We start from the raw sequence: 24,002 nt of genomic DNA, 5'->3' as shown, positions 1-24,002 counted from the left end.
CAGGGGTAGAGAGGGTCAGGGGCAGGAGCAGAGACTGGAACAGACGTAGGAACAGGGACAGGGGTAGCGACAGGGTCAGGGGCGGGAGCAGAGATGGAACAGACGTAGGAACAGGGACAGGGGTAGAGAGGGTCAGGGGCTGGAGCAGAGACTGGAACAGACGTAGGAATAGGGACAGGGGTAGCGACAGGGTCAGGGGCGGGAGCAGAGATGGAACAGACGTAGGAACAGGGACAGGGGTAGAGACAGGGACAGGAGCAGAGACTGGAACAGACGTAGGGACAGGGACAGGGGTAGAGACAGGGTCAGGGGCAGAGACTGGAACAGACGTAGGAATAAGGACAGGGGTAGAGACAGGGTCAGGGGCAGCAGCAGGAATTGAAGAGACGTAGGAATAGGGACAGGGAGAGAGGGTCGGGCAGGAGCAGAGACTGGACCAGACGTAGGAATAGGGACAGGGGTAGAGACAGGGTCAGGGGCAGGAGCAGAGACTGGAACAGACGTATGAACAGGGACGGGTAGAGAGGGTCAAGGGCAGGAGCAGAGACTGGAACAGACGTAGGAATAGGGACAGGGGTAGAGACACGGTCAGGGGCAGGAGCAGAGACTGGAACAGACGTAGGAACAGGGACGGGTAGAGAGGGTCAGGGGCAGGAGCAGAGACTGGAACAGACGTTGGAACAGGGACGGGTAGAGAGGGTCAGAAGCAGGAGCAGAGACTGGAACAGACGTAGGAATAGGGACAGGGGTAGAGACAGGGTCAGGGGCAGGAGCAGGGACTGGAACAGACGTAGGAACAGGGACGGGTAGAGAGGGTCAGGGGCAGGAGCAGAGACTGGAACAGACGTTGTAATAGGGACAGGGGTAGAGACAGTGTCAGGGGCAGGAGCAGGGGCCGGCACAGGTGGAGGAGCAGAGACAGGGTCAGGGGCAGGAGCAGAGACTGGAACAGACGTAGGAACAGGGACAGGGGTAGAGACAGTGTCAGGGGCTGGCACAGGTGCAGGAGCAGGAATGGGATCAGTAGCGGAGGTAGCTCGGGAACTAGTTCCTGAAGTGGACTCCCTGGTTTTTCGGGTGCTGGGACAGTCCCTCCGAAAGTGCCCCACCTCCCCGCACGCATGGCACCGTGGGCGCTCAGAGCTCCAATGCCCCTGATAAGCTCCCCGCTCGTACCGGACAGTAAACCGGCCCTCTGCCTCGTCCCCCTTTCAGGCTGCATGAATACCTGTCGCCGGAAAGAGATTACGGTACGGAGGGTGCGTCTCCTGAATTAGTGCCTGATGGCAGTTATTTCTGACCTTAATTGCCCCAGGCGGGCTAGTGCGGGAAGCAGGTCCTCGTTGGGGATGAAAGGCTTTACGTGACCGAGGACGATGCGTTATGTGGGAGCTGTCACCAGCTCCATCTGTAAAAAGATGTTTTCCCCCGTGATCCCTCTACTGAGGGCCCGATGTACCACCTCATCATTCCTCAGATAAAACATTGCCTTCCCGAACTCTTTCTCGGTGGCCAAAACACCATTTCTCCCCAACAAGTCCTCCATAGTCTCCGCGCACTTTTCCAGGGTAGTTCCAGTTCACAAAAATACATTGCACCCCGCGTTCCACTTTCACCGACCGAAACAGGGCGTTGTCCGAGGCTGGAGGGGCAGCCGCCTTTGCATAACTTCCCGAAGGCCTGCGACTCCCTGTAGACCGGTCCGGCATGTTGCTTCTGTGTCCGAATCGAGAATGATACAGTGGTGGTGCTGCTTATACAGTCCTGGAGCGAGTTGAGTAACTGGCGGGAAAAGTTTGTACTCGACATTACCTTGCTGGCTCAGTGCCAGAAATTCCAAAGCCAGGAAAGGCTCCGTTAGTCCTGCAGAACTTCCAGGCCGTGAGAGGTCGAGACGTCTCAAACGATGTTTCCGCTCCTACAGGTCTATGTTCTATAGGTCAGTTGTGGAGAGCGCCCTCTTCTTTGTGGAGGCGTGTTGGGGAGGAAGCATTAAGAAGAGGGACGCCTCACGTCTTAATAAGCTGGTAAGGAAGGCGGGCTCTGTCGTGGGCAAAGTAGTGGAGAGTATAACATCGGTAGCAGAGCGAAGGGCGCTGAGTAGGCTACGGTCAATTATGGAAAACCCTGAACATCCTCTACATAGCACCATCCAGAGACAGAGAAGCAGTTTCAGCGACAGGTTACTATCGATGCAATGCTCCTCAGACAGGATGAAGAGGTCAATACTCCCCAATGCCATTAGGCTTTACAATTCAACTGCCAGGACTTAAGAACTTTTTTAAGCTATTATTAATGCTTTTTGAGTTAGTTCTTACTGAGTTAAGTATTGTATGTAATTAGTTTTTGCTACAACAAGTGTATGGGACATTGGAAAAAAGGTTGAATTTCCCCATGGGGATGAATAAAGTATCTATCTATCTATCTACACCGAACGTGAGTCATGATGATAAAGATGGAAGGAGGTTGTCCCGATGTCAGCGGGAGAACAACGGCGTTTGTCTCCGGTTTTTGGGGCGATCCGGCTTCCTGGCGAGTTGCCAGCGGCCACAGCAGGGTGCTACGCAGTTCGCAGCCGTCAACGAACCCAGTCCAAACTGGCAGAAAAACTCCAAATGAAGCTTCCACACTAAACCAGCCGCTCACTTAGATGTTCAAGAGACATTTCAAACCAACTCCAAGTAACTCACGACCTTCATACAGCAGTTTTTCCTCGATTTCTCCCAGCGCAATCAGAACAGCTCCACTCTGTGCCTGACCCCGGGAGTGTGTGATGAGACGGTGTGGAGGGACATTCAGTCTGTGTCTCACCCCGGGAGTGTCTGATGGGACAGGCCATCTTGGCCCTTCCCGTCCATGCTAAACACTTACACTCTACCATGTCTCAACGACCCGCACTCAGCCCATAACCCTCCAATCCTTTCCTGTCCATATACCTGTCCAATTTCACTTTAAATGACACAACTGAACTGGCCTCTTCTACTTCTACTGGAAGCTCGTTCCACACAGCTACCACTCTCTGAGTAAAGAAATTCCCCCTCGTGTTACCCCTAAACTTTCCCCCTAACTCTGAACTCATGTCCTCTTGTTTGAATCTCCCTTACTCTCAATGGAAAAAGCCTATCCTCGTCAACTCGATCTACCGCCCTCATAATTTTAAATACCTCTATCAATTCCCCCTTCAACCTTCTACTCTCCAAAGAATAAAGATCTAACTTGTTCAACCTTTCCCTGTAACTTAGGTGCTGAAACCCAGGTAACATTCTGGTAAATCTCCTCTGTACTCTCTGTATTTTGTTGACATTTTTCCTATAATTCGGTGAACAGAACACAGTACTCCAAATTTGGCCTTACCAATACCTTGTACAATTTTAACATGACATCCCAATTCCTATACTCAATGCTCTGATTTATAAAGGCCAGCATACCAAAAGCTTTCTTCACCACCCTATCCACATGAGATTCCATCTTCAGGGAACTATGCACCATTATTCCTAGATCACTCTGTTCTACTGCATTCCCCAATGCCCTACCATTTACCATGTATTATTTCAGTTCATCGGGTGCAGGGGGCAGCAGTAACCCCAGGTCACTGTTTCTCCTCTAATGAGACTAAAGTCCGACACCAAGACGGGAAGTTACAGTGGTTTATTGATTTCATCATGACAAATGTAAATCGACTCACTCACAGTCACACGCAATTAACTGAGCGGCGACAACGAGTGACAGTTTGAATAATCAGTCCCGTTTCTCACCGTCACTCTGCATCGTGGAACAGATGATTATCAAATCACACTTCAGGGCCGTGTCCGGGATCGCTGCAGATCCAGGGTCACTGCCGAGGGATTTGTCAATTTAACATCATTATTTCGGCCAGGCTGCCGAATGCACCGTCCTCAGAAAAGGGAGCAAAAGGATTCTCTCCCGGGATAATCCCACCCCGGGACACCGGTGTCCAAGACTGAGCCCCGGCCCCCGGGCTCTTCCTGTCTGGGTAATTCTCCGGGGTGTCACGTGGGAGTCTCCAACACGCACATCTGGCGGAAGCTGCCCCGCCGGACAATAGGCGGAAGCATGTCACTGCGGGACCGCTCCGATCGACACACAGTGCGAGACCTGAGATGGTTCCGTTAAAACCGTTGGAAATTACAACTGGCGCGCGGCCAGTAAAGGTCAGGGGGGAATCGGCCAAGATATCCCCATCCGGCGGGCGGGGAGGTTCACACATTCAGATGTTCACAGATACACTGTCAGTCTGGGTCTGGGTTCCTGCAGAGATCTCAGTTCCTTCATCCCGGTCTCACTGAACTCATTCCCCATCAGCCTGAAACAGATGGGAGAATAAAGATGAAATAAACTGATTACACAACAGTGTCAGTAACAGGGGACTGGGGTTAATGTTTCAACAACACTCACGGACAAATATCACCAGAAAACCTTCGGATCCGCTGATATTTTATCACATTGGACATTAACACAAACACTTACCCGATCCGCTCGAGACTCGGGAGGGTCAGTATGAGGCGGCGGAGAGCGGGGACAGATCGGTCAGTCAGCGAGTTGTATCCCAGGTTCAGCTCCGTCAGTGATGGGTTTGTACTGAGAGCGGAGACGAGATCCTCGGCACCAGAATCTGTGAGACCGATCTCCATCAGCCTGGAGATGAGAGAGAGTGAGGATGAAGGACACAGAGAGACAGGAGACGGTACAAATCCCCAGTGTTTATCAGTAACACAATTACTGATCACATTAATGTTCAGTGTCAGACACCCAGTGACTGTAAACAATCTCCCACAGTCTGGTACTTACCACAGTCTCTGTATTTTACACTCCGGGTTCCTCAGAGCCGCAGACACCAGTTTCACTGCTGAATCTCCCAGTTTATTTTCACTCAGGTTCAGCTCCATCAGTGATGGGTTTGTACTGAGAGCGGAGGCGAGATCCTCGGCACCAGAATCTGTGAGACCGACTTTCCACAGCCTGGAGATGAGAGAGAGTGAGGGTGAAGGACACAGAGAGACAGGAGACGATACAAATCCCCGATGTTTATCAGTAACACAATTACTGATCACATTAATGTTCAGTGTCAGACACCCAGTGACTGTAAACACAATCTCCCACAGTCTGGTACTTACCCCAGTTTCTGTATTTTACACTCCGGGTTCCTCAGAGCTGCAGACACCAGTTTCATTGCTGAATCTCCCAGGTCATTCCCCCCGAGTCTAAACACAAACAGAAAGATTGATGAACTTTCCCCAACCCCCTTCCTCCTGTGGGATCTCTCTTCCCCTCCCCCTTCCTCCTGTGGGATCACTCTTCCCCATCCCCCTTCCTCCTGTATGAACTCTCTTCTCCGTCCCTCCTCTTCTTGTCGGTTCTCGGAATTTCTCTCACTCGGATATTACAGGAAACATTAAACCCTTCAGTAAATCACTGATCGGAGTTCCCATCACTGTAAATGTCTCTCACTGCCCAGCTCCAGGGTATTCACCGAATGTCAGTAATTTCGTCTGTCGGTGTGACCCTGAAAACTCAACATATTCTGTCCCATTCCCCGATGGAGAGAAAAGTGTTCCTGACTGAAATGCAGAAATGTCAATGGGACAGAGTGAAATAGACCCACCCGAGCTAAAGTGATGGGAAAGAGAGATACCACAGGAGGAAGGAGCATGGGGAAGAGAGATCCGATAGGAAGAGGAGGGACGGGGAAGAGAGATCATGCAGGAGGATGGGGGATGAGTAGGAGAAGTACCTCAGGAGGAATGGAGATGGGACAGAGAGATCCCACAGGAAGAGGGGGCATGGGAACAGAGGACCCATAGGAGGAATGGGGATGGGGAAGACAACCCACAGGAGGATTGAGAATGGTAAAGAGAGATCGGACAGGAGGATGGGGGATCAGTAGGAGAGAACCCACAGGAGGAAGGGAGATGTGGAAGGGAGAGCCCACAGGAGGAAGTCGGATGGACGAGTGATCCCAAAGGAGGAAGGCGGGTGGGGATGAGATATCCCACGGGAGGAACGGGGATGGGGAAGAGAGATTCCAGAGGAGGAAGTGGAATGGGTAAGAGAGAGCAACACAGGAGGAAGGCGGGTGGGGTAGAGAAATCATAAGGGAGGAAGGGGTTTGGGAAACAGAGATCCCACAGGAAGAAGGGTGAAGGGGAATGGTGATCCAACAGCAGGAAGGAATGGGGTGGGAAAGATAAATCCCACAGGTGGAAGGAGCATGGGGAAGAGAGAACCGACAAGAAGAGGAGGGACGGAGAAGAGAGTTCATACAGGAGGAAGGGGGATGGGGAAGAGTGATCCCACAGGAGGAAGGGGGATGGGGAAGAGTGATCCCACAGGAGGAAGGGGGGAGGGGAAGAGAGATCCCACAGGAGGAAGGGGGTTGGGGAAGAGAGATCCCACAAGAGGAAAGTGTATGGGGAAGGGAATCCCACAGGAGGAAGGGGGATGAGGAAAAGGGATCCAACAGCAGGATTTTGATGGGGAGGAGAGAGCCCACAGCAGGAAGGGGGATGGGGATGACAACCCACAGGAGGATTGAGAATGGTGAAGAGAGATCGGACAGGAGGATGGGGGATCAGTAGGAGAGAACCCACAGGAGGAAGGGAGATGTGGAAGGGAGAGCCCACAGGAGGATTTCGGATGGACGAGCGATCCCATAGGAGGAAGGTGGATGGAGAACAGGTATCCTACCGGAGGAAGGGGGATGGGGAAAAGAGACCCCACAGGAGAAAGAGGTATGGGGAAGAGAGATTCCAGAGGAGGAAGGGGAATGGGAAAGAGAGATCCCACAGCTGGAAGGGGGATGGGGATGAGAGATCCCACAGGAGGAAGGTGGCTGCTGAGGAGAGATCCAACAGTTGGAAGGAAGGTGGAGTGGGAACAGAGAGCCCAGAGGATGAAAAGGGGATGGGAAAGCGAGATCTCACAGATGGATTGCTACCCGTGCCACGTGCTAGTGAGGCTAGAAATAGGAAGATAATGCAGCTAAATACGTGGCTGAGGGGTTGGTGCATGAGGGTGGGGTTCATGTTTCTGGACAATTGGGCTTTATTCCAGGGGAGGTGGGACCAGTTTGAATTGGACAGTTTGCACCTGAACTGGAGGGGACTAACCTTCTTGCCGGTAGGTTAGCAAGTTCTGTTCCGGGGGTTTTAAACAAGGTTGCAGGGGGAGGGGAACCAGAGTGTTAGAGCAGATAGTGAGGTGGAGGAGGATAAGGGTCATGCGAGGACTGCTTGTATAGACAGATATCAATGGTTTGTACGTGATAGAAATGTTCTCAGGTGCATCTATTTCAATGCAAGGAGTATTGTATGTAAGGCAGATGAGTTTAGGGTGTGGATTGGCACGATGATTTTGACATTATTGCTATTAGTAAGACTTGGTTTGCAGGAGGGTCAGGACTGACAGCTTCATGTTCCGGGTTTCCATTGTTTCAGAAGTGATAGTGGGTAGGGATGAAAGGGGGAGAAGTGGCATTACCAGTCAGGGAGAATATCACAGCTGTGCGGAGATGGGACAGCCTGGAGAGTTCGTCTACAGAGGCCATATGGGTGGAGCTGAAGAATGGGAAAGGTGTGACCACACGAATAGGGTTGTATTATAGACCGCCCAATAGTCACAGAGAATCGGAGGAGCAAATCTGTAGAGAGTTAGCAGACCAATGTAAGAAACAGAAAGTTGTAATCGTAGGGGATTTTAACTTTCCACATATTGACGGGGACGCCCACTCTGAGAAAGGGTTAGATGGCGTGGAGTTTGTCAAATGTGTTCAGGAAAGTTTTCTAAATCAATATATTGAGGTACCACCGAGAGAGGGTGCAGTACCTGATCCCCTATTAGGGAACCAGACAGGTCAGGTGACAGAAGTATATGTAAGCAAACATTTTGGGTCCAGTGACCATAATGTCATTAGTTTCAAGATAATTATGGATAAGGATAGGACTGGTCCACCAGTTAAGGTTCTGAATTGGAGAAGGGCCAATTTTGTGGAAATGAGAGAGGATATGGGAAGTGTGGATTGGGTTAAGTTGTTTTCTGGCAAGGATGTGTTTAGTAAGTGGAACACCTTCAAGGGTGAAATTTTGAGAGTGCAGAGTTTGCATGTTCCTGCCAGGATTAAAGGCAAAGTTAACAGGCATAGGGAACCTTGGTTTACAAGTGATATTGGTGATCTGGTTAAGTAGGTGTTTAGCAGGTATAGGCCACAAGGAACAAATGAGATACTTGAAGAGTATAGAAAATGTAAGCGAATACTAAAGAAGGAAATCAGGAAGGCAAAAAGAAGACATGAGGTTGCTTTGGCAGATAATGTGAAGGTAAACCCAAAGGGTTTCTACAAGTATATTGAGAGTAAAAGGATAGTAAAGGACAAAATTGTTCCCCTAGAAGATCAGAGTGGTCGTCTATGTGTGGAGCCTCACGAGATGGGGGAGATCTTAAACAGTTTTTTGCGTCAGTGTTTACTCAGGAAACTGGCATAGCGGATATGGAATTAAGGCAAACAAACAGTAGTGTTATGGAACATATAGAGATTGAAGAGGACGAGATGCTTGCTGCCTTACAGTGAATAAAGGTAGATAAATCTCTGGGCCTGACATGATATTTTCTCTGACCTCGAGAGAGACTAGTGTAGAAATTGCAGGGGCCCCTGCAGAAATATTTAAAATGTCCTCAGCCACCGGTTTGGTGCCGGAGGATTGGAGGGTAGCTCATGTTGTTCCGTTGTTTGAAAAAGGCTCCAAAAGTACACCAGGTAATTACAGGCCAGTGAGCCTGACATCAGTAGTAGGTAAATTATTGGAAGGTGTTCTGAGAGATCGGATATACAAGGATTTGGACAGCCAAGGGCTGATTAAAGATAGTCATCATGGCTTTGTATGTGGTAGATCATATTTAATGAATCTTGTAGTGTTTTTCGAGGAGGTTACCAAGAATGCATATGAAGGAAAGGCTGTGGATGTTGTCTACATTGACTTTTGTAAGGCCTTTGACAAGATCCCACCTAAGAGGTTAGTTCTAAAGGTCTATACACTAGGTATCCATGGAGATGTTGTAAACTGGATTTGAATTGGCTGGGTGGGAGAAGACAGAGAGTGGTAGTGGATGATTGCTTCTCAGACGGAGGCCTGTGACTAGCGGTGTGTCTCAGGGATCTGTGCTGGGACCATTGTTGTTTGTTGTCTATATCAATGATCTAGATGATAATGTGATAAATTGGATCAGCAGGTTTGTGGATGACACTAAGATAGAGGTGTTGTGGACAGCGAGGAAGGCTTTCAAAGCTTACAGAGGGATCTGGACCAACTGGAAAAATGGGCCAGAAAATGGCAGATGGAATTTAATGCAGACAAGTGTGAGGTGTTCCATTTTGGAAGGACAAATCAAGGTACGACAAACACGATAAACGGTAGGGCACTGAAGAGTGTGGAGGAACAGAGGGATCTGGGTTTTAGATACGTAAGTCCCTGAAAGTGGCGTCACAGGTAGACAGGGTTGTAAAGAAGGCTTTTGGCATCCTGGCATTCATAAATCAAAGTACTGAGTATAGGAGTTGGGATGTTATGGTGAGGTTGTATAAGACATTGGTGAGGCCAAATTTGGAGAATTGTGTGCAGTTCTGATCACCTAACTATAGGAAGGATATCAGTAAGTTTGAAAAAGTGCAGAGAAGGTTTACTAGGATGTTGCTTGGTCTTCAGGAGTTGAGTTACAAGGAAAGATTGAACAGGTTAGGACTTTATTCCTTGGAGCGTAGAAGAATGAGGGGAGGTTTGATAGAGGTTTACAGAATTATGAGGGTATAGACAGGGTAAATGCGAATAGGCATAGATTAGGAGAGATAAAAATGAGAAGACATGTCTTCAGCGTGAAAGGGGAAAGGTTTGGGGGGAGAATTAGGAGGAACTTCTTCACTCAGAGGGTGGTGAGAGTGTGGAACGAGCTGCCATCTGATGTGGAAAATGTGGACTCACTCTTAAGCTTTAAGAATAAATTGGATAGATACATGGATGGGAGAGGACTGGAGGGTTATGGACTGGGTGCAGGTCAATGGGACTAGTGGAATAAGGTTTTGGTACAGACTAGAAGGACCGAATGGCTTGTTTTCTGTGCTGTAGTGGTCTATGATTTTATGATTCTATGGGGAGGAGAGTTCCCACAGGCGAAAGGGGGATGAGGATGGGGAAGAGAAATCCCACAGGAGGAAGGGGGATGGGGAAGAGAGATCCAACAGGAGGAGGGGGATACAGAGAGAGATTAAACAGGATGAAGGGGGAACGGGTTGAGTGATCGGCCAGGAGGAGGCGGGATGTGAAAGAGAGTTCCCACAGGAGGATGTGGGATTGGGAAGAGAAATCTCACAGGAGGAAGGGGGTTGAGGAAGAGAAATTCCACAGGACAATGGGGCATTCCAAAGAGAGATCCGACAGGAAGAAGTCCATGGGGGAGAGAGATCCCACAGGAGGAAAGGGTATGGGGAAGCGAGTTTCAACAGCAGGAAGGGATGGGGAAGAGAAATCCATAGAAGGAAGGGGGATGTGGAAGAGCGATCTCATAGGTGAAAGGGCGATGGGGAAGAGAGATCCCACAGGAGGAAGAGGGATGGGGAGGAGAGATCCCACAGGAGGAAGAAGGGTGGGGAGGAGAGCTCTCACAGGAAGGGGTGGGGTATTGTGTGGAAAAGACATCCCATAGGAGGATGAGAAAAGAGTATTAGAGAGCCCACAGGAGGAATGGGGTTGGTGGCGAGATTCCAAAGAATGGAAGGGGGATTGGGATGAGAGGTCCCACAGGAGGATTCCAAGGGTAAACGATAATCCTACAAGACGAGAGGATGCAGAAATTTTTTGTACATGTGTGTTGGGTCTGAACAGAGGCCCAGAGGAGATGCGCCCTCGCTCTTTGCGTATCTGGAAGTGAGCAAAGTCACACACGGGGAAGTGCAGTGGGAGGACAATCTCACAATGGTATTTCTTTCCTTCTCACTGGGACAGTCTGCTGACGGTCTCTTGTCCCTCACCGGGAAGGGGGTGTGAATCTCTGACCCACCTGCTGCAGTCTTTGTTGGTCTGGGTGTCAGTAACAGTGAGAAGGAACATTGTCAATGGACGTGTCACAGGCAGTGAGAAACACGGCCATTCCTGTGATTTACTACCATTAAACCAATGGCCGTTGTTCACTGATCTGATGAAGTCTCCAACATCCCTTCACAAGGAACCACAGAACCCTCCCGTCCTGGGGGAATTACTGACTGATCCCCGTGGGCATTTGTCACAATTCTTCACAATCTGATTTACTACAAATTTACCGAAATTCCTTTGCTTTGAAACAACACGACGAGACAGTATCACAGTTCAGAGTGAGAGATAAATCACGTTACCCCAATGCCTGGCACTTGTGCAGCCCGGGTCCCAGCCGCTGGATTCCTTCACACTGAATGTGGCAGTTCTCCAGGTCGAGGTGTTTTATTGTATCACAGAGTCCGATGACATGAGACAGGACTGCGCAGTCAATCGGGGTCAGTGTCATTCCACTGAATGAATGTGTTTCCACAGATCCCAGTGCGGCCTCAGCCAGTCCACGATTCTGAGATTCAAACAGATAGTGCAATGTGTTCAGGAGGCTCCTTTTACCAGTTTCACTCCTCGTGTTTCCACACTGGCGTTTAACCTCCTCCTTCACCCAGTCAATCACCCGGCAGGTTGTTTCATGAGGAAATGGACCCAAAAACTCCTCCAGGCGTCGAGCTGTCATTGGGTTGGAGAGACCAGCAACGAAACGGAGAAATACCTCAAATCGCCCATCTGTCGTGCTGTGGGCTTCAGTGAGAAATTTCAGGATATCCCCGGGATGTGGATTCAGGAATTGTGCGACTGCAGCTACAAACTCTTGGATGGTGAGGTGTGGGAATGTGTACACCACACACCGGGCTGAATCCTCTCTCTCCAAAAGTTCCATCAGGAACCCGGACAGGAACTGGGAAGGCTGCAGAGTGTAATTGATCAAATCTCCATCTGTAAACACAATCTTCCTCTCGAACACTCCTCTGAAGGCCATCTGACCAACCCTGAGTAACACATCACGGGGGCTCTCAATCTCACGGCCGTGGTTTTTCAGGATGTTGTAAATATAGTAGCAGTACAGTTGGGTGGTGGTCTTGGGAACTCCCTGTGGGTCCCTGACTCTTTGTGTGAAGAAGGGGCCCAGTGCCAGAGCGAGGATCCAGCAGTAGGAGGGGTTGTAGCTCATGGTGTACAGGATCTCGTTCTCCTTCACGTGTTTGAAAACAGCTTCTGCCACTGTCTGATCTTCAAAATACCTGATGAAATATTCCTTCCGTTCCTCACCAACAAATCCCAGGATTTCAGCCCAGACACTGATATCCGCCTTTTCCAATAAATGTAACGCAGTGGGACGGGTGGTCACCAGCACTGAACACCCTGGGAGCAGCTTGCCCTGGATTAAACTGTACACAATGTCCGACACTTCACACCTCCACTCGGGATCTGGGCACTGGTGCTTGGGTTCTGTATCTCTCCGACTGTCAGCAAAATCGATTTTGTGCTTGAATTCATCCAAACCATCGAATACGAACAGCAGTCCCTCTGTCTGTTTCCAGATCTCTCCCAGGATATTCCCAAAGTAGGGGTAATGATGCAGAATCAGTTCTTTCAGGTTTATTCTGCAGTTAATGGTGTTTAAATCCCGGAATTTGAAACTGAAGACAAACTGGAATTGTTGGTATATCTTCCCCGTGGCCCAGTCGTAAACAATTTTTTGTACCATTGTTGTTTTCCCGATCCCCGGGACTCCGGCCACTGCTGCGGACATCCCGGATTTGTTTCCAAAGAAATATCTTTCCAATTTTTGAAGAAAGCTCTTCTTGAATAACTGATCAGTCTGGATTTTTTCCAGCTCTCCGCGGAGATGTTTCTCTCTCCACTCCTCGTGGACTCTGCCTCTTGCCAGCAGCTCATGTTCCACCAGTCTCCGATCTCGAACAGTAGAAATGACCGTGAGCTCAGCGTATCGATCAACCAGCTGGAAAACCTTCACCTTTTCCCTTATCAGGATTGTGTTCACTCTCAGTTTTTCAGTTTCTGCCCGCAGAGTCTCCTGGTGTTTCCTTCGAACATCTTATGATGGACAGAAATAGGTTGTCAGTGCCTGATCTGATGAACATGGAGCTCACAACATATTTTATTTAATAAAAAAACTACTCGTTAAAAACACTGTTTGTGTGAAATCGGGTGATCAGAGATTACAGTGTCTGAAAATGAACGATGGCCCAGAAACAGTTCTGATCTGATTCAGATTCGCTGTTAAAGGCTCCACTGTCCCCTCTGTTGGTAGTTTGCAGATTCCCCGGTGTTCCAGCGAGCACCAAGTGCACACGTGATTCTGGAGAGGAGAGTGTTGTGTGGAGCGGGTGGTTTCACTGCTTTCACTGCTCAGCTTCTGCTGAACTGTGCAACCCTGCAGAGGGTAACAGTGGAGGGGGGTATTTACTTGCTCTACTGACTTTTCCTTCTCTCACAATGGACCCCATGTTCTTGACACTCCTTTCGGATGAAGCTGTCAGTACTGAGCCACAGAAAAGGAACATAATTTCAGTTTCCTTTTCCAGGCTGAGCCAGTCACGATGTAACACACCCCGCACTGGTCTACAGTCTCTTACTCTCCGAGGAGCTGGTCCATGAACTCAGGCAATTCCCCGATGATGCGCGGAAGAGCAGGAAGCTGAAGAGAATGGCAGTGGTAATAGGGAACTCTAAAGTCAGGAGGGCAGGTAGGCGATTCTGTGGACACCGATGGTACTTTGCCTCTCAGGTGCCATTGTCCGAAATGTTTCTGGACGCGTCCAGAATATCCTGAGAAGGGAGGTTGAGCAGCCAGAAGCCGTGACAAACATTGGTAACAACGACATAGGAAAAGCAAAGGGAGGAGGTCTGGAAAACCGAACACAGGGGGTTAGGAAAAAAGCTGAGGAGCAGGACCTCAAAAGTAGTGATCTCAGGATTGCTGCCTGTGCCACCCGACAGTGGCAATAGGAATAGAATGAGGTGGCAGAGAAATGTGTGGCGGAGCATTTGGAGCAGGGGGCAGGGATTCAGATTTCTGGATAATTGGGACCACTTCCGGGGCAGGTAGGACCTGTACAAAAGGCACATGTTACACGTGAATCCGAAGAGGACCAATATTCTTGCGGGCAGATTTACTGGAGCTGTTGGGAGTGTTTTGGCCGGGGGACTGGAACTAGGACGATGAGGACCAATATTCTTGCGGGCAGATTTACTGGAGCTGTTGGGAGTGTTTTGGCCGGGGGACTGGAACTAGGACGATGAGGACCAATATTCTTGCGGGCAGATTTACTGGAGCTGTTGGGAGTGTTTTGGCCGGGGGACTGGAACTAGGACGATGAGGACCAATATTCTTCCGGGCAGATTTACTGGATCTGTTGGGAGTGTTTTGGCCGGGGGACTGGAACTAGGACGATGAGGACCAATATTCTTGCGGGCAGATTTACTGGAGCTGTTGGGAGTGTTTTGGCCGGGGGACTGGAACTAGGACGATGAGGACCAATATTCTTGCGGGCAGATTTACTGGAGCTGTTGGGAGTGTTTTGGCCGGGGGACTGGAACTAGGACGATGAGGACCAATATTCTTCCGGGCAGATTTACTGGAGCTGTTGGGAGTGTTTTGGCCGGGGGACTGGAACTAGGACGATGAGGACCAATATTCTTGCGGGCAGATTTACTGGAGCTGTTGGGAGTGTTTTGACCGGGGGACTGGAACTAGGACGATGAGGACCAATATTCTTGCGGGCAGATTTACTGGAGCTGTTGGGAGTGTTTTGGCCGGGGGACTGGAACTAGGACGATAGAGCTGTGGATGAACCAGCAGTTTTACAAGTAGATGATGGGTTTAACATGAATGTGAGGAAGGACAAGCCAATGACTGGGTTCACATACAGACAGAGCAAACTGTTAAATTGTACCACATCCACAACATTCAAAAGGGCGGAGATGCAGGTCTAAACACATTGTATTTAAATACACGCAACATTGAGAATAAGGTGGACGAACTTTTGGCGCAGTTAGAGATTGGTCGGTATGATGTTGTGGGCATCACCATGTCGTGGTTGAAAGAAGACCATAGCTGGGAGCTTAACGTTAAAAGATTTACGTCTTATCGAAAGGACTGGCAGGAAGGCATAGGCGGTGGTGGCGTGGCTGTGCTGGTTCAAGATGGAATCACATCTTGATAAAGAAGTTACATGGGGTTAGAGAATGTTGAATCTTTGTGGGTGGAGATAAGAAACTACAGGGGTTAAAAAAAGCTTTATCGGAATCTTATATCGGCCTGCAAATAGTAGCGAAGGTGTGGGGTTGAGATTGCAAAGGGAGCTGGGAAAGGCGTGTCATCAAGGTGATGACATACTTCAATATACACGGGGAATTAGAAAATCAAACAAACTAGTCTTTTTGAAACTACTCAGGAAAATTCTGTCTTTGATTGGGTGTTATGTAATAGCTCGGATCTTATAAGGGAGCTTAATGTAAAAGAACCCTCACCTGGTAGTGATCATAATATGGGTGAATTCATACTGCAGTTTGAGAGGGAGAAGCATAATTTATGGTATCAGTATCGCAATGGAATAAAGCGAATTACAGAGGCACGAGAGGGAAGCTTTCCCAGGTAGATTGGAGAAGGATACTAGCGGAGATGGTCGGAATGGAATAAAGCGAATTACAGAGGCACGAGAGGGAAGCTTTCCCAGGTAGATTGGAGAAGGATACTAGCGGAGATGATCGCAATGGAATAAAGCGAATTACAGAGGCACGAGAGGGAAGCTTTCCCAGGTAGATTGGAGAAGGATACTAGCGGAGATGATCACAATGGAATAAAGCGAATTACAGAGGCACGAGAGAGAAGCTTTCCCAGGTAGATTGGGGAAGGATACTAGCGGAGATGGTCGCAATGGAATAAAGCGAATTACAGAGGCACGAGAGAGAAGCTTTCCCAGGTAGATTGGAGAAGGATACTAGCGGAGATGGTCGTAATGGAATAAAGCGAATTACAGAGGCACGAGAGGGAAGCTTTCCCAGGTAGATTGGAGAAGGATACTAGCGGAGATGGTCGTAATGGAATAAAGCGAATTACAGAGGCACGAGAGGGAAGCTTTCCCAGGTAGATTGGAGAAGGATACTAGCGGAGATGATCGCAATGGAATAAAGCGAATTACAGAGGCACGAGAGGGAAGCTTTCCCAGGTAGATTGGAGAAGGATACTAGCGGAGATGATCACAATGGAATAAAGCGAATTACAGAGGCACGAGAGAGAAGCTTTCCCAGGTAGATTGGGGAAGGATACTAGCGGAGATGGTCGCAATGGAATAAAGCGAATTACAGAGGCACGAGAGAGAAGCTTTCCCAGGTAGATTGGAGAAGGATACTAGCGGAGATGATCACAATGGAATAAAGCGAATTACAGAGGCACGAGAGAGAAGCTTTCCCAGGTAGATTGGAGAAGGATACTAGCGGAGATGATCACAATGGAATAAAGCGAATTACAGAGGCACGAGAGAGAAGCTTTCCCAGGTAGATTGGGGAAGGATACTAGCGGAGATGGCTGAAGCTTCTGGGAATAGGTCTCAAGTTGCAGGATGGATCCGGCCCATGGAGGAAGAAGTTCTCAAGTGACACGTGCAGGCAACCATGGTTGACAAAGGAAGTTAAGGATTGCATAAAAGCCTAGGAAAGGGCATACAAGATAACAAAAGTGAGGGAAAGTTGGATGAATAGAAAACTTTTAAAATCCAACAAAAGACAGCTAAAAAAAGCGATAAGAAGGGAAAAGATGAAATGTGAGGGCAGAAAAGCCAATAATATAAAGCAGGATAATAAACACTTTTTTCAGTTATATGAAAAGTAAAAGGGAGGTGAGAGTTAATACTGGAACACTGGAAAATGATGTTGGTGTGATAGTAATATTGGACAAACAAATGTCAGAATAACTTAATGTGTACTTTGCATATATCTCCACTATGGAAGATGCTAGCAGCATGCAGTTGTCTGCGAGTGACAGGCATAGGAGTGAGTGCCATTGCTATTACAAAAGAAAAAGTTCTCGGCATACTGAAAGCTCTTAAGGTGCAAAGTCACCTGGGCCAGATGGACTAATCCCAGAGATCCGAGAGAGGTTGCTGAAGACATGACGGTTGGATTGGTCATGATCTTTGAAGAATCACTTGATTCGGGCATGGTCCCGGAGGACTGGAAGATTGCTATTGTCACTCTAGTCTTTAAAAGGGGGAAAGGCAAAAGAAGGAAAATTATAGGCTAGTTAGCTAAAACTCAGCGATTGGAAAGAGTTGGAGTCTCTAATTAAGGTTGAGGTTTCGAGGTTCTTTGAGACTAATGACAAAATAAGTTAGCAATGGTTCTTTTAGATTTTACGGTGGAAGTAAGAAGCAAGCTGCACAAAGGAGAGTCAGTGGATGCCATTTACTTGAATTTTCAGAAAGCATTTGATAAGGTGCCGCACACGAACCTGCTTAACCAGATAAAAATCTATGACGTCACAGGAAAGATACTGGCACGTGGAGCGGAATTGCTGACAGTCAGCAGACAGCGAGTGGGAATAAAAGGGGCCTTTTTCTGATTGGCTGCCAGTGACTGGTGTGCTCCGCAGGGATCAGTATTGGGACCGCTGCTTTTCAGATTGTTTGTCAATGATTTAGATGATGGAATAAATGTATTTGTGGCAAAGTTTGCAGATGATGCAAAGATAGGTGGAGAGGTAGGTACAGCGATTGCAACAAGACAGAGGCCGACGGGAATGTCTGTTTATCAAACTCATAGAGGCCTCTGTGTGCCGATCCCGAGACCGGAAAAGTGCCGGATGTTGTGACAAATGCAAATTGCTTCCTGTCCTCCAGCCACAGCAACAAAAACCTGTCTCCCAGACTCTGACAGTCTCTAAACAGGCCTTTAAAGAGACGTATTCAGACTCTCAGTGTGAAATAACAACAAAAACCTGTCTCCCAGACTCTGACCATCTCTAAACAGGCCTCTAAAGAGACGTATTCACACTCTCATTGTAAAATAACAACAAAAACCTGTCTCCCAGACTCTGACCATCTCTAAACAGGCCTCTAAAGAGACGTATTCACACTCTCATTGTAAAATAACAACAAAAACCTGTCTCCCAGACTCTGACAGTCTCTAAACAGGCCTCTGAAGAGACGTATTCAGACTCTCAGTGTGAAATAACAACAAAAACCTGTCTCCCAGACTCTGACAGTCTCTAAACAGGCCTCTAAAGAGACGTATTCAGACTCTCAGTGTAAAATAACAACAAAAACCTGTCTCCCAGACTCTGACAGTCTCTAAACAGGCCTCTGAAGAGACGTATTCAGACTCTCAGTGTGAAATAACAACAAAAACCTGTCTCCCAGACTCTGACCATCTCTAAACAGGCCTCTAAAGAGACGTATTCACACTCTCATTGTAAAATAACAACAAAGACCTGTCTCCCAGACTCTGACAGTCTCTAAACAGGCCTCTAAAGACACGTATTCACACTCTCAGTGTAAAATAACAACAAAGACCTGTCTCCCAGACTCTGACAGTCTCTAAACAGGCCTCTACAGACACGTATTCAGACTCTCAGAGTGAAATAAAGGCTTTGAGCTTTCCAGTCCATCACTTACCTTTCAGATGCGCGGGCACTTCAGATAAACCCCGCTCAGTGTCCATGTAGGCAAACTGGCCGTCACCTGTTCAAACAGATTAACCTGCATGAAGTCTGTTCTGTGTAGTACTGTAAATTCATCAGCATTTACATCTGTAACACACAGTGTATTGTTCACCCTACCACGTTCCCGTATTTCATTCAATATTCTGCTCAGCTTCGGTAAATGGTGATGTAGTTTCACAAAGGATTCCCACATCACTCTCCGGGCCCCGGAGCCCCTCTCCATCACCAGATCCAGGAGGAGTTTGGAAGCGCCCGCTCGGTTTCCCTTCTCCGCGAACTCAGTCACGCTCTGTAATGAACAATGGGGAATATATTGAGGAGTGGAGGGATGGATACAAATCTACCCTGAACATGGACTGACCCAGCATATTCTGCAGGACAAAGATCACTGAGAGCCATTGAAGTGTTCGTTGCAGGAAAGATATTTTAAAAGAAGTTAGCGTTGTCAGTCATGACTTTCTGAACGCCACAGATTGCAGAGTACTTGCCCATTTGGCAAGGTTTAAAAGGAGCAGACATAGTGTGAGTGAGCCAGAGATAGAGTAGGTTATTGAGGCTTTGTGTCAGAGAGTGTTCAGTGAGGAGAGGCGGAGGATTTAGGTAGATCTTGGGTAATATTTCCCTTCTCTTTTTCACTGTTAGAGCAGTGGGAATGCCAGGCAGAATAGTGGGATGCTCTTCCTACAGGGTGCGGCAAGTCAGGGAGACCTCCACTGTCCCTGACAACTGCACCTTCGGCAATTTCATCCAGCTGCAGCTTCTTACAGACCGTGCTGAGGAATTGGAGCTGGAGCTGGATCAACCTGGGATCACTCGGGAGTCTGAGAGGTTGACTGAAAGACTTTACAGGGAGGGAGCTATACCCAAGGCGCAGAACACAGGAAACTGGGTGACTGTCAAGAGGGGGAAGGGAACAGGCAGCCACTACAGGAAACTCCTTGTAACAGGTATACGGCTTTCTGTTTCGGGGTATGGCCTCGCAGAGGAAAGCCACGGTGATTATGCCTCTGGCTCTGAGTTTGGCTTTGTGACTCGGAAGGGATGAGAATTGCTGATCTGCACTGACAGGGGGAGTTCAATGGTCAGGAGAACAGACTGGAGGTTCTATTTATGAGAACAGGATTTTTGGATGGTGTCTTGCCAAGGTCAGTGATATCTCGTATCGACACTGAAACTGTCTTAAGGGCAGGATGAGCAGGTCTTGGTCCACGTTGGTACCAATGACAAGAGTAGGAAGTGTGATAAGATCCTGGAAAGTGATACAGATCCAAAATTTCCTGAAAGTGTTACTGAAGGTGGATGGCGTTGTAAAGCTTTTTGGACATGGGGCTTCATAAATCAAAATATTGAATACAGAAGTTGTAATATTATGTCGAAGTTGATGTTGCAGAGGCTAATTTGAAGCAATGTGTACACCTACCTCCCGGAAGGATATCAATAAGATTAAACGAATGCAGAATAAAATACAGATTGTTACCAGGACTTGAGGATCTGAGATATAGAGGAAGTGTGAATAGGTTAGGACATTATTCCACAGAGTGTAGGAGGACCAGGAGAGATGTGATAGAGCTATACACGTTTATAAAAGGTATAGAGAGAGTTAGTGCGAAAATGCATTTATTACTGTGGTTGGGTGGGACTGGAATTGGAGATCATAGGGTAACGATGACAGGTGAAAGGCAATATGAGGGGGAACTTGTTCACTCAGAGGTTGCTGAAGAGCGCGGAACGTGCTGCCATCTTAATTAGTCGATGTACATTCGAGTCGATTATTTAAGATCAGTTTGGATAAGTTCATTCAGTGGGGGAGTTATGGACGTCACCAGTCCGGGTTCAGATCAATGGGACTAAGCAGATAATAGGTCGGTGTGGACGAGATGGGCAGAAGAGCCTGTTGCTGTACTGTAGGGTTTGATGACTATGACTAGGTGAAACTATGGCCGGGTCACTGTTGATTTTCGCCAGGGTAATCCCTGGTGAACCGCAGCAGCTTCACCCTTCACTGCCAGGCTCCACGAGGGGTCCAGTGTCAGCCAACAGCTGGAAACTGGCAGTGAGGAGCAGCCAGCAAACTCAGGACTATTGTGCGTGTGTGACAGAACAAAGCCAACTGGTGGTAATGTTGAGTAAGAAGTTTGGACTGAAATTGTCAGCTGCCTCACGTGGAATGTCGTGTTCAGTATGGTGTCTGGCACTTCACTAATAATCATTCTGGGTGCTAATAGGTGAATGCACTCCAGTAGCACGAGGACCATTGGAAAGCTGTTTCTTTGTAATTCTATGTTAGCTGTAGATGTTTAGAATATTTTCAGTGGCACTAATGTTGCACTTCCCATGTTAACAGTATATGCTGTGGTAATTACAGACTCAAATTGGAACAGTCACAAGGAACAGAAGGTAACAGAACCGTGAGGCATGTTGGGATATTGATCAGCAGTTCAAATGAGAGACGATAGTCAGTGTTGCCGAGTTGAAAATGGGGTTGAAGGTAGACTGGGAATGAGCTGAGAAATAAGTCAGGATATATTTGATTTGTGGGAAACCCGTGTATCATGAGAAGAACATAGATTGGTGAATGGCCATTAAGGTCGAACATTGGGAACATGATGTGATGTCAGACTGAGTGGTGTAAAGTGGTTCTCTGTCCACTTGCAATGTCCATCAAGTGTCACGTCACTAAATTCACCAGTCAATCATTGCCTGTATCCTAATCTGTCTATAAATGAATGTGATCAGAAAACTGGAGAGAGGCTTGTATTTGTTGATAAAGGTTCAGGGTTTCCGCAGATGAACACTCTTTTCTTGATGTTGACCACAAGCATTACAGGATTTTTGCAGCCCAGAGGTGTCGTTACACCGGTTCTGTCGGTTTGTGATAGATTCAGTAGAATCTACACTCAGTATATGTCCCTTCCACTTACGTGATACTCTGGCCCGGTGAAGTGGTCCTCGCCCATTAACATGAAACCGACTCCCTCCACACCCTCCTCAATCGCCTGCTCCAGTCGCTCCTTGTAGAATCTCGTCAACTGGAACAGTTGGTGATCCTCACAATTTGACAGGAAGGCAGAGATGGCGGAGTTCAGATCTGTAGTCGGTCATAGAACATAAAATAATAGATGTACCATGCGTTTGCAGACACGATGCCAATTTAAACCAATCCCATCTTCAGGAACATGATCAATATCCCTCCGTTCTCGGCCTACTCATGAGTTCAAACGCCTCTCAGATGCTGCTGAGTATCTGTTTCCAGTCCCTCCCTCGGCAGCTCATTCCAGACACCGATCACTCTCTGTGAAAAACATGCATCCTAAATCCCCTTTAAACTTTACCATCTAAACAAACCTGCTACCTCAGGTTTTTGTGGTGAAACTCGTCTGCACCCTCTACAGACCCTCCACATCATTCTCGATTTGTGCACAATACTGAAATTGTCTCTTAACCAACGTGTATCCAGTTACAGTCTAACTTTAACAAATACCTCAACTCATCGTTAGCACACTACCATTTGTGTTGCCACCTTCAGGGAGCTGTGCATACCCATCAGAAGACCCGACAGTACATCAATCTTATTATCAGTCCCAACATTCACTGTGCACATTGCTCGCGAATTTGACCTCCCAAAATGCAACTTCTCACATTTGCCTGAATTATCTGTACTTGGTGACTCTCTGTTCCTATTTCTAACTGGATGCTGAACACTTTGACAACAGTCCCAAATTTATTCAACTCCTCCAACTCTGTAAATCAATGAATAAGTCCACCCAGTATATCATATGATTAACCTATTTGATTCACACACACGACGCATGGCGAAACAGTGATCCTTGCGAACACTACTGGTCACAGACCTTCAGCCTGAACAACGCTCCTCTAGTGCTGACTCCATTTTATGTACCCAAGACGACTTTGAAATCAATTTACAGATTCTCAGCCCGAAACGTTGAAGGTTATATTTTCTCTATAGGTGCTTCCTGACATGTTGAGTTCCTCCAGCATTTTGTACGGTGCCCTCTCCACTTATTATTTTGTTTTACTTTAATCCTATTCGCCAAGGACATTTCATTGCTTCAGTAGCCCCACCCACCAGATTCCCTGTGTACAATTTCACTTGTTCACTATCTCCTGCACCCAGCCCATCCTCCCTCAATATAACGTTCTTTAACTCGGCCATGGGAAACAGACACCGGGAACTCCCCTCACCTCCATTATGCAACAACCCGTTAATCTGGGGAGAATTCTACATTGCCCTTCCAAACAGAAAACAACTTCTGTTTCTCTCAACGGCTGTCGGAGGCATTTCCCACATCAGGGCGTACCAAATGCTGACGGAAATCCTATCTGTTCCCTCGACTGTTACATTGCCCGCTGTTGTATTCCTGTCTGAGTGTTACCCACTCCCACCTTATTCAGGGGCTCCTTCTTTCACTCAGGTGAAGATTTGTGTGGTGAGGGGAGTGATTCGACCATTCCCCTCGTTAGGTCCCTGCGCTGGACCTGGTGAATTGTTCCAATGCTCATGGACGCTTTACCAGTTGGAACAATGACCCCGTTTGATGGTACTTTCTCTCTGCCCCTTTATCGCCCAAGTTTATCCCTCTGAATTATTGACGATTTGACTACACGTGTACCATGATGACAGAGTTTTAATGAGAAAGAGCCCAATGAACATACCTGTGTCCATTCTGACTCTGACTGAAGTTGGTTGATTATCGTCTGCTTGTCTGACGTCCGGGTGGAAGCAAGCCCCACCTGCTGGCAATGGCCTGAGTTACACAAATAAAAAAGTACGATTCAGTTACTCTGTCCTTCAAATTTAAAACACTTTTGTAAGGTCACTGCTCACTCTCCGACATTCCAGGGAGTAAATGGAGATTGGCACAAAGACCTCCAACTGAACACAAATTTCAAGAAGATAGCAAGGAAATATCTGGAAACTTACTTAAAGGAGCGATGCAGTGAAGCTGAAGAAGCCAAAAGAATTGGAAAAAAAGAAGAGATCTGTTGCAGAAGATTAGAGAAATCAAAGGAAAATTTCATGTAAAATGAGCATAGGTAGAAACAAAGAAGGGAAGGACCTTACAGAAGCAAAGGACATCAAAGGGAGTTGGCAGGAACACACAGAAGAATTGCAGAAAGATCCAACAGCGAAGACACCTGCAATCACTCCCTCATCGATCTAGAGCCAGACATTCTGGAAAGTGAAGTCGAATGGGCGATAGAAA

The 24,002-nt window shown here is 47.8% G+C and overlaps 2 protein-coding genes across 2 annotated transcripts; both read right to left on the bottom strand.

Annotated features, from left to right (window-relative positions):
• Window positions 1–3,660: 3,660 nt before the first annotated feature.
• LOC140720909 (ribonuclease inhibitor-like) lies at window positions 3,661–5,222 on the bottom strand. Its single transcript, XM_073035756.1, has 4 exons — window positions 5,136–5,222; window positions 4,810–4,980; window positions 4,489–4,656; window positions 3,661–4,324 (listed from the first exon to the last, which is right to left on the bottom strand). The coding sequence occupies exons 1-4, from the start codon at window positions 5,189–5,191 to the stop codon at window positions 4,237–4,239; spliced, it is 483 nt and encodes a 160-aa protein (XP_072891857.1). The 5' UTR covers window positions 5,192–5,222; the 3' UTR covers window positions 3,661–4,236.
• Window positions 5,223–10,990: 5,768 nt separating this feature from the next.
• LOC140720908 (NACHT, LRR and PYD domains-containing protein 3-like) lies at window positions 10,991–23,538 on the bottom strand. The gene is made up of 5 exons (XM_073035755.1): window positions 23,452–23,538; window positions 21,699–21,865; window positions 18,895–19,066; window positions 18,731–18,796; window positions 10,991–13,151 (listed from the first exon to the last, which is right to left on the bottom strand). The coding sequence occupies exons 1-5, from the start codon at window positions 23,459–23,461 to the stop codon at window positions 11,392–11,394; spliced, it is 2,175 nt and encodes a 724-aa protein (XP_072891856.1). The 5' UTR covers window positions 23,462–23,538; the 3' UTR covers window positions 10,991–11,391.
• Between the last annotated feature and the right edge of the window lie 464 nt (window positions 23,539–24,002).

Source organism: Hemitrygon akajei, unplaced genomic scaffold (genome assembly GCF_048418815.1).
Source record: "Hemitrygon akajei unplaced genomic scaffold, sHemAka1.3 Scf000048, whole genome shotgun sequence".
In the NCBI taxonomy this organism is placed as follows: domain Eukaryota; kingdom Metazoa; phylum Chordata; class Chondrichthyes; order Myliobatiformes; family Dasyatidae; genus Hemitrygon; species Hemitrygon akajei.
This window is presented reverse-complemented; position numbering and strand designations above follow the sequence as displayed.